The sequence below is a fragment of the Corylus avellana genome, chromosome 10 (genome assembly GCF_965113065.1).
Source record: "Corylus avellana chromosome 10, dhCorAvel1.hap1.2, whole genome shotgun sequence".
In the NCBI taxonomy this organism is placed as follows: Eukaryota; Viridiplantae; Streptophyta; class Magnoliopsida; order Fagales; family Betulaceae; genus Corylus; species Corylus avellana.
This window is the reverse complement of record NC_142499.1, coordinates 28,656-39,848: the sequence shown is the minus strand read 5'-3', so window position 1 is coordinate 39,848 and position 11,193 is coordinate 28,656. Positions and strand designations below refer to the sequence as shown.

Sequence of the window (11,193 nt, the reverse complement as noted above, 5' to 3'; positions counted from 1 at the left end):
TCTATGTTAATGTGTTTTAGCCTGTTGGCAGGACTTGTATTTGGTGCTACTTGGTGTTTTGATTTTGTGCTCTAATGAAGTTGCTTATTTATCAAAAAAAAATATATATATCTATGCTGCTATTACGCTCGTTTTCTGCTAACTTTGGTAAACTCAGGCCATGTTGCTAGCATTTAAAGACTGAACTTTTGTTTTGTTTTTTTTTTTTTTTTTTGTTTTTGTTTTTGTTTTTTGTTTTTGTTTGTTTGTTTGTTTGTTTTTGTTTTTTTTTGATTTCCTTTGTTAATTGCTTTATTTGTAGTACATTTTAATGTGCACATTGTACAGTTCGATGGGTTGCTTCCAACCGCGTATTTGGAAGCACTTTCGACTTGCCTCTCATTCTCTATTTCATTTGGATTAAGAATGGGAAGAACCCCTTTAACTATTTTTTTATTTGCTTAAAAAAAAAAGGGAGTTCAAAGAAGATCGAGAGTTGATATTTAAGAGTTAGAAAATAGTGATTGACATAATTATTGAACTCCATTTTTCTTTCTGTAATTTTCTTGTGAGTATTCTAGCTTCGATGTTATGTATTATTTATTGGCTGACCGTTCTTGTAATTGACAGCTATAGTTGCACAATGTTTTTTTTTTTTTCTTCCATCAAAGTTAAAAGATTAATTTTACCCACTAAAAAGAGTGAAGAGACATAAAGAAAACACAGAGAAAAATGAACTAGAATTTTGTTGGGGGTCTTGGGGGAATATCTGTATGTTCCTTATCCAAGCTGAGTCAAGTTAGAGGTTGTAACAGTCCACACATGTCCACTAACTGACCCACGTAGAGTCGTAGAGTTATATCTTTCGGTCATAATTTTGGCCCAAGTAACTCTTAGTCCCATAGTCCACAGTCGGCTCCTCTTGTTTGCACAAGTAAAAGCCCAAGGAGCCAGCAAGCATTTAAAATATAGACGCGGAAAAAAGAAGAAAAAAAACGAAGTAGAAGGATAAGAACGTGTATTTGAAAATATAGCCGTTGAAAAGTACAACGGCTACTTTTGTGTTGTAGTTTCAAAAGCATATAGCCGTTAATCCACAGCGATTAGATAAAACAGGTAATCAGCTAAGCTAGTATTTCTACTGAAAAGGTCCTGACATCTTCTTCTTTATTAGATTTGTTTCCAAATCCTCTCTCTCTCTCTCTCTCTGATCTCCAACTGGGAAGTAAGCTGATTGCAGAGAAAGGTAAGCATTCTCCCATCCGAGTTGCATAACTACATTTACTTCGAAAAGGAATCTTCTTATTTTGCGTCATTCAAGATTAATGTTCAAGTGTTTCGGGATCAATTTATTTTATTAACGGAGATTTTTTTAGGGTAAATCTAATTTGTTCCTGGTTCATTTATAGGATATATCTTAATTTCCAAGTTAAAAGGATAAAAACATGAACGACCTTATGACCAAATCCTTCACCAACTATGTGGATTTAAAGAAAGCGGCCGTGAAGGATGTGGATCTGGAAGCCGGAGATTTAGAGATGGCATCTTCCACAACCTACATGGACAGCGACCTTGGTCTCTTCCTGGAAGAGGCCGAGAAGGTGAAGAAGGAGATGGCCCTACTCCGGGACATTCTGGGCAAACTACAGCAAGCCAACGAGGAGAGCAAATCCCTTCACAAGCCCGAGGTCTTGAAATCCTTGCGCAACAGTATCAACGGGGACATACTCACAGTGCTCAAGAAGGCCAGGACCATCCGCTCTCAACTTGAAGAAATGGATCGCGCCAACGTCGCTAATAAGAGGCTCTCAGGCTACAAAGAAGGCACCCCGATTTACAGGACCAGGATTGCAGTCACCAACGGGCTGCGCAAGAAGCTCAAAGAACTTATGATGGACTTCCAGGGGCTGAGGCAAAGAATGATGTCCGAGTACAAGGACACGGTGGGCAGACGCTACTTCACCGTGACGGGGGAGTACCCCGACGAGGAGGTTATAGATAAGATCATATCTAACGGAGGCGAGGAGTTTCTGGGAAGGGCGGTGCAGGAGCACGGAAGGGGGAAGGTGCTAGAGACGGTGGTGGAGATACAGGATAGGCATGATGCGGCCAAGGAGATTGAGAAGAGCCTGCTGGAGCTGCATCAGGTGTTTCTGGATATGGCCGTGATGGTGGAGGCGCAGGCTGAGCAGATGGACGACATTGAGCACCATGTCATGAATGCTGCGCACTATGTCAAGGATGGTACCAAAGATCTTAAGACAGCAGTGGGGTACCAGAGGAACAGCAGGAAGTGGATGTGTGCCGGTTTGATACTTCTCCTTGTGCTCATTCTTGTTGTGGTCATCCCTATTGCCACCAGTTTCAGCAATTCTTGAATGTCTTATATTTTCTTCAATCTTGGGACTGTAATAGTCTGTCAACTGGTTTGGTTGAGGGAATCGTCAAATAACTGCTGTCATTTTTATCTTTGTCCCAGCTCTTGCTCGACTGCTCAGTGGTTTGTGGATTTGTTCTGTCTATCCTTCCATTTGTTTATGCTTTCCCCATCATCAACCCTCCAAAGACAATAATTTTACAAAATTTCTTCCGGCCTAGATTGATATATTAAACCTTAAGCCTGGGAATCGCTATTCCTTAATTAATGAACATAAGACTTCGGGAATCGCTATTCCTTAATTAATGAACATAAGACTTCAAACTGGTGTTGGACAAGATTATTTCTAGATTGATATATTAAAGAGAAATGCTTTAGTACAATATAATGCACACATTTGGCCCATTTTTAGTGACGTGGCAGATGGACAATCACATGAAAGGGAGGATTGAAATTTGAAATTTGAATTTCAATCTTCTCTCTTTCACTAAATATGGGCCAAATGTGAGCATTATATTGCATTGTAGCATATCTCTATATTAAACCTTCCATGCGCATTTTGCAGGGATCATGCTTAGGAGGTGCTGTAGAAAAAGCAACAGCATACCTGCTGTAAAAAATCAACCAACAATCCAAAATGAACAAAGAAATCTTTTAATCTATTGACAACGTTTTAATTGGATTTAAAGAGATAAAGGAAATATTTGTGAAAGGTGGACTTGACGCCGTTTGTGAGGGTAGAGGACGTCTCTTTTCAAGCCAACTTTCTTGAACAAGTTAAAACCTGAGTTCCCTTTGTTAAATTCATAGCCATTGTTAAATTTGTGGTCAGATCTCCAGGTGTAGGTGTTGCCCCAAGTGTCGATTTATTTATTATTCCACACATATATCCAAGAGAAACTAGCAGCCCCACCAATTCCGGAGAAGGATCCTCTCCATTTCACTTGAAATGGAGAGGATCCATTTCCACCAATTCCTAAGCAGTAATATTGCTCCAAGTTGTTACACTCATTAAAAGGCCTCCGGCTTGCAGGGAAGTGCATTTCTTTGGTGAGCGAGACTTCTCAGTTGTCAAGAAAGCAAGAACCCCAAAAATCAACCCAATTCTATAAACCATCAGGCTTGTGTTGAAGGTGCCGTGAGGGTTCCAAACTTCCAAAGAGCTGACAACCCAACTTGTCCAACTCGTCGCCTTCAGTAGAGCATGTAAAACATGAAATTGACATAACATACTATAACTTACAAGATCTTAGCTATTATGAATTTCACAATAAATTAATAACAAGAAACATACCATAATCCATTGCTTCTTTTAACTCTTCTTTTGAAAGCATAAACACCAGAAATCGGTTTCTCTCGCTTGACCCACTTAAGATACACACAGATGATGAAAATTGAGTACATGTATAGGGCAGAGAGAGGACGGGTTTCCTTTATTCCTTTATAACTCAACTTCCCTTTAAAGTAAGAGTAAATTCAATCGGAAACCACTTCTTTTAATTAATTAACCAACCGTTTATTAAGGATTAAGATTAAATAATCTTATAACTTAAGGAGTCTAATAAATACTCATATGTGCTATGTCACGTGGGACATTAAATTCTTATATTCTCCCACTTGGCCCATATGACTAATATTGTTTTAGACTCAATGAGGTTAACATTAGGTGCACAAAATTTTAATCCATTCTTACTTTAATTTAGTAATCCTAAATACCATAATTAAATAACCTACTAGTGAGAGTCATGGCGGTTGTACATGAAAAGACGACATAGTCCCTTCCATGTACCACAACACTAGCAACCTGTTCAATCATGGTTCATAAATGAGAAGTGTCTAAAAATGGTCCACAAAAATGTCTTTTTTCAAAGACTATCCCTGTTGTCATTCATCCAATCTTATATATACGTACAAAATGGAAAACAGGAAAATCAGAAGCATATTTAATGAGATTTCAAAAGTGTCTAATAACATAAATAAACATTATGCATTCCATAAACATTATGGGCATTATGGGTTACAATCAAGGCTCATTATGTTAACATGTTCCTTAATGTCTTTGTTGCTAACCCTTTAATGGATCAGCAATTATGAGCTCTTTATTAATATATTCTATAAACACTCGTCGTTTCTGAATTTTCTCCTTAATGACAAAATATTTAAGCTTCACATGCTTATAGCATCTTTAGAATATTTGTAGTTGTTCGAGGAAAATATAAATGCATAATTATCACAATAAATTCTCAGCGACTTGGCCATAGTGTCGACAACTCCAAGTCCTAAGATAAATTTATGCAACCGTAATAAATGAAATGTGGCCTCAAAGCATACCACAAATTCAGTAGAGTCTGAATTAGAGTAATCAATCATCTCAAAATAATTAGACCTCTTAAAAATGAGCATAAAATCTTTTAATCCTCACAAGTACCTCATCAATTCTTTGCAGCTTTCTAATGATTCATTTTAGGATTATTTTGGTATCTGCCCAACATACCAACTGCAAAATTGATGTCTGGAATAGTGCAAGTCTCTCTATACATCAAGTTTCTTACAATAGAAGCATACGGTTTCTATCATTTTTCGACATTGCATAAGACTAAACTTATCATTTTTTTTTAAACAAATAAAATAAAATAAATTGAATCTTTTATTACCGAATTTAAAGTAATAGCCATCAAGATAAAGTTTGCACAAAGAAACCAAATTCGAGAAATAAAAGGAACATAAGTGTCTGAAAACAAATCTAGACAATAACCAATATCTAGAAACAAACGAAAAAGAAAGCCATGGATCGAATTAAAAATATAAACAATATAACCTTAGTCAATCCACCAAGTATAGGAAGGAACTTCAGTGAGATTTGATTCGAAACATACACAAGCTAAATGATTACCTCTATTTTGGAACCATGTCATAATTAAGCTTGTGTCAATCTTTCTCAACATGCCAAAACTTTCTACAAAAATTGGCACTATTTTATCTCTTTTCATGAACCTCAATTGCTTAAGGATGTCCACTAACTATAGTTGACTCTATCGTTTTGCCCATTTTAAGCTTCTTTCGGGCTCCTTGATTTACAAGGTGAACTAGATGATATTCTTGTTGCTTAAGCCTTGCCTCTTATTGAATAAGCATACTAGCCAATTCATTTACATTTCACTTATCTGTAATAGTGTTGTAATGAATTAAAATAGCCCAAACTGAGGTAAGGAATTCAAGATAATTTACACAAGAAAGAACTAATCCACATTCATCTCAAGAGCCTTCAATTTAGAAGATAGATTTTTCATTTCAAGGATATGCTCATGCATCCCCATATCTGCCATCAAATTTCATGGTAGTAAGTTCAGTCATCAGTGTCACAACACGAGTCTTATTAGCTGAATGAAAACGCTCTTCCCCTGTTAGGAAACATTTACTTAATATTATTCGCTATGCTCATTCACATAAACATATTGCTCAAGTTGTCAAGACTTGTATATAGTATTTTCTTCCGCACTGCTTGAATCAGTAATAGCATACGGTTTCTCAGTTCGGAGTACCAAATCAAGGTTCAGAACACCAAGGTGAAACTGAACTTGTTCAAACTAGTCTGAGAAATTTGTTCAATTAAGAATCACAATAGATGAAGTATGCAAATGTAGCAAAATATGACTAAATCTTCAATTAAATAAATGTTCACTACATTAATGCTTTGAGTTATTAAACATAAAATAATATTTCAATAAGTAGTACTATTGCAATTCACCTTTGTGTGAAAATTACGATATACTATATATATATATATATATATATATATATATATATAGGTAAAGAGGAGAAGAACAAGACAATACTCAGGGGGGTCAAAGGAGAGCAGGGTGTACATCAAGCAGCAAAGAGATCGGAACTCTTATGGCTTTGATACCAAACAACGGAGGGGGAGGAAGCGCAGTATGCATATAAATGCAGGGGATAGGGGACAGTGATGTATATGCAATAAGATAATTTAAATCAAAAGTAGTAAAACCGTCCAAGAAGGTGGTAATGACAGTTGAATAATCAAGATATAAAACTGAAATTAAAGACAGTTGATAAGATAAACAAAGCTTGATAAAAAGCTTAAAATCATTATAGATTTTAGACAGATAATCGTTACAGATTGATAGGCTTACAAGAGTAAGTGTTAGGACTTACTGAAGTAAAAAACAGGGAGAATAGAAGACAAGACAGGGGAATGGCAAGAAAGTTTCTGAGGAAGAGCTTTGGAATCTCCGAAAACCTCTAGAAAAAACTCTGCCTTACAATGGGGGAGGGGAGCCTATTATATAGGCTAATTACATTGCATAAAACAAAATATAATCATGAAAGCAGATGCCGCGTCAGTACGGTCACATGTGAACAGTAGAGGCAAGTCTGGCGCCAATTTGAAATAGTAAAAGTTATCAATCTTGAACAGTTGCTGTCGGCACTGTAGTGTTGGCAGACAAAACTTGAACAGTGAAGTGAATAGTGCGTCTGAACAGTAATCCTGTACAGTAGGATTTCGACGAACGAAGGAATTCTTTTGCTCGTTCCACAACCTCAGAAGGATTTCGACGTCGTGATAAAGATGTGGATGAGTCCCTTAATGCTCCTCCTCCTCTTTGTCCTGTTGTTAACCCTGATTTGAAACTCAAAGGAATTTCTAGCGATTCTCAAGTTTCTTCTGCTTTTTACTCTACTAGAAATCATCCCCAAATGGATGACGAAGGTGGATCTGTTTCTCCTTCTGCTTCTGATTTTAATGCTCCTCTTCCCGCTACTCATCATCAGTGTAATGTTCTTACTGCTACTGTCAAAGATTTCTTTTCTGTTATTGATTGGCCTGCTTTGTCCAAAGATTTCAGTTCAAAAGAAAATCGTGCTTTACGGCATGCTTACCGTGCCAAATATTCTGAAAAGGAACAAAAACTCATCAAGGTCAAATGGACTGAGATGATGATTAAGCCCCAAAAACACATTATGTTTTTTGATTATCTTCAAAAACATTTCCCTGTTGATAATGTTTTGAATGTTGTCAAAAAGAGTTTTACCAAAGAGGATAAATCTGTTATCAGATCTACACATCCTCCTATTGAAAACACTCTTCTTGATGTTAACTAAATTGTTGTTAAATGTTCTCTTTTCAAAACCCATGATAAGGATCCTATTAATAACGATAGGAAAATTATCAAACAAAACAATTTTCGTGCCCAATCTTTGCATATTTTAGGACAACAATTGGACCGTATCGAAGAGAAACTTCCCTCTCTCTCTCTTCTAATCCAAAAGTTTCCTCTGCTCCTTCAAAAATTGAAAAACCCCTAATTTCTCTCCCTGATTTGAAAAATTTTTTTGGTTTGAAAATGACTTCTCAAATGAACCTTGAGAAAGTCAACAAATTGCTTTCTAAATTGACTACTGCTCGTGCCAGTTCTTCTGGACAGAACTTTGGGATCAAAAAAGTCTCTTCTTCTGATTCTGAAACTTCTTCTCAAGAATCTACTGATTCTGACATCAGAATTCTTGAACAAAACTTTGGTAAGATTGAAATGGAGCCAAAACTCCAAAGGATCTTTGACGGATCTAAACCTTTTAATCTTACAAAGAATTTTTATTCAAAACCCACTCATCCTGATTTACAATTTGAGGAAAGGTTTCTCCAATCCCAATTCTCTGTCTCTGCTGATAAATTGTATGAATGAAATATTGACGGTTTGTCTGAGCAAGAACTGCTCAATAAGATGAATCACATGTCCATGGTTGCTAATGCCTATCTCATTAATCACAACAAAAGCCAAGCTGATATTGTGGATTTACTTGCTACTGGGTTTTCTGGTACTCTTAGAAATTGGTGGGACAATTATCTCACTGAACTAAGAAGAGATCAGATCAGGAAAGCAGTAAAGAGTGATGAAGAAGGATTACCCATTTTCAATGAGCAAATTGGTATGGGTGAACCTGATGGTGTTAACTCCTTGATCTATACAATTATCAAACATTTTGTCGGAACTCCTTCCAATATCACTTCTCGTATTTCTGATTATTTAAACAATCTTCGATGCCCTATTATGTCTGACTATAGATGGTATCAAGATGTCATTCTTTCCCGTGTCATGGTTAGACCTGATAGTCAAAAACCTTATTGGAAAGAAAAGTTTATTGACGGATTACCTTCATTATTTGCTCACAAAGTTAAAGATGAATTGATCAGTTCTGACACTGGTCTCATTGATTTTGAAAATTTGACTTATGGTGATTTGTTTTCAACTGTGAAAAAACTTGGTATTAAGATGTGCATCGATCAAAAGATGATCAGACAACAACTTAAGAACGCCAAGAAAGCTAAGTATGAAATGGGAAATTTCTGTGAACAGTTTGGATTACCTCCTATTGCTCCTTCCAGAACGCAAATGAAGAAATCTAAAGCTTTCATGAAATCACCCTCTCCATATTACAATAGTAACAAGAAAAGAAAATTTAATAAACCTAAATTTTCTAAACCTCCTCCTAAACGGAGTAAAGAATCTAAATTTGAAAAATACATTTCAAAAAATAAATGCTTCAATTGTGGAGAAACATGACACTATGCTGACAAGTGCTCAAAACCTCCCAAAAAGATTAAAAAAGAAATTAATGCTTTAAACATCAATGACGATGAAAAGCAAAAAATCTTTAGAATTTTTCAAAACAATGCCTTTTCTGATTATTCTTCTGATAATGATTTTCTATCCTCCTCTGATTCTGAATATCGCTCTGCTTCTGATATTTCTGCAAATTGTGTCAATTTTGGTTGTACTGAATTTTGCTGCAACCCAAAAACTTGTTCTGTCCTGACCAAATCAGAAGAACAAGAAGATTTGCTTCTTACCCTGATTTCAAAAATTGAAAACCCTGATTTAAAAGAAGAGTATCTTAAAAAACTTAAGAAACTCATGATTAAAGAAGTTGTTGAAAAACCTGTTGGCACTAAAATCTCTCTTGAAGATACCTTGAAACGATTTTCAAAACAAAAATCCAAGGTAGTTACTATCTCAGATTTGCAGCATGAGATTAGTATCATCAAGAAAGACATTGTCAACTTGCAAATTGCCTTGCAAGATGTTAATTCTGAAAACAAAGATTTACAGCAAAAGCTTTTGCTTTTAAATCTTAACCAATGCTTTCCTGAAAATGTTTCTGATAACGAAACAACTGAGCATGATGATGAGGCTGAATCCAGTCATAAATCTTTGTCCAATGAAGTTAAGATTGTCAGTATGATCAGTAAAATTGTCCCTCCGAGATGGTATTCAGAAGTCAGAATTACCATTTCTCCTGATTATGCTTTTGATGTTTTTGCTTTGATTGATTCTGGTTCTGATTTGAATTGCATTCAAGAATGATTCATTCCTAGCAAATATTTTGAAAAATCCACAGAACGGTTGCACTCAGCCAGTGGAAGCAAATTGCACATTGATTTTGAATTAAACAATGCTTATGTCTGTTTTGATAATATTCATTTTCATATTCCTACTGTTCTTGTCAAAAACATGGGTGAAAGGGTAATTCTTGGGACGCCTTTTCTTGCTTTACTTTATCCATTCTCTGTTGACGAGATTTGTGTTTTAACTGTTAAATTTGATGTTAATATTCAAATACCTTTTGCTTCAAAATTTGAAATTGATGTTAATAGGTTGGATATTAAGTTTAGGCAGTCCTCAGACCTAGAGTTGGATAAGGACCCTATTACCATCAGATACTTGTCTTGCCTAAACACCCCCCGACGGTCGTGTTTTCCCATAATTCTTTGTTCATACCTATCCCCCGCACATGGCGCATATTATTATTTCTGCTTTGCAAAAAATAATTTTGACATTATTTTGCATATATTTTGTAAAAGTTTTAACCATTTTGGTTTTAATTACTTTCATTTTGAATTTTTGCAGTGCCACTATGCTAGCAAAAATGATAAAGAAAAAATTGGTTCAAAACCTCTGACTATAAAATCAGAGTCCCCTCTTGCTTCTTCTCTGCCAATTTCCTCTGTTGCCATAACCAACAGATTTGCTCCCTTCTTTCCTGATTCCCAAATGTCGTACTCAAGTACGCTTGCCTCCTCTTATGATCCCTTTTCTGACAAACCAAAAAATCCCTTCATAAGGTATGATAAAACGTCTGCCTATATGACTCTCCCTTATTCCCAGAACTTGTTTTTTGTTGAACTTAATCGTTCTACTTCTTCTAAATCTGCCGGAGATATTGCCCTCTCCTATTTTCCCCCAAATTTTCATTGGATCCCTGAACATCCTCAGAAAAATATGGCTTTCTATTCTGCTGTCTTAAAGCAGACTGATTCTGTCTCCTTCAAATCTATTCTTGATAGGAATAATCCACAAAAGATACTTTATCATAGTGTCTATTTCAAACGGATTATCTCTGAAAAGGAATGGGGTAACCATCCCTCTGTCGCAAAATCCCTTAACGGATTTTCTATCCCCTGCACTTATTATGATTATGTCGATGCTTGGTTCAAATTCTTACTTTATCAAACCTCTGTCTTTGATCATTCCTGGTTTGTTAATTTTGACAAGAATTTTACTGGTATCTTTCCCCTCTGGTTCTCCAGATGGTGGAACCAATTTGGCCTTATCCCTGACATCCTCCCTCTCCAATTAGTTGAAGCTTTCCAGTTATTTAAGAACAACTTCAAAGTTGATTCTTATGGCTCTAAGTTTCCAACTATGCTTTATTTTGTCATAAAATACAAAATTCCTTGGATTCTGAAATGGAAATATCACCTTTCAGAAGACAAGATCCAAAGACAATGGTTTATCAAATGGTGGGATAAATGCTCA

General features: G+C 35.9%; 1 protein-coding gene across 1 annotated transcript; it reads left to right on the top strand.

The window, feature by feature from the left end:
- The first annotated feature begins 1,091 nt into the window (after positions 1–1,091).
- SYP111 (syntaxin of plants 111) lies at positions 1,092–2,450 on the top strand. Its single transcript, XM_059607676.2, has 2 exons — positions 1,092–1,225; positions 1,389–2,450. The coding sequence occupies exon 2, from the start codon at positions 1,425–1,427 to the stop codon at positions 2,355–2,357; it is 933 nt and encodes a 310-aa protein (XP_059463659.1). The 5' UTR covers positions 1,092–1,225; positions 1,389–1,424; the 3' UTR covers positions 2,358–2,450.
- Positions 2,451–11,193: the final 8,743 nt, after the last annotated feature.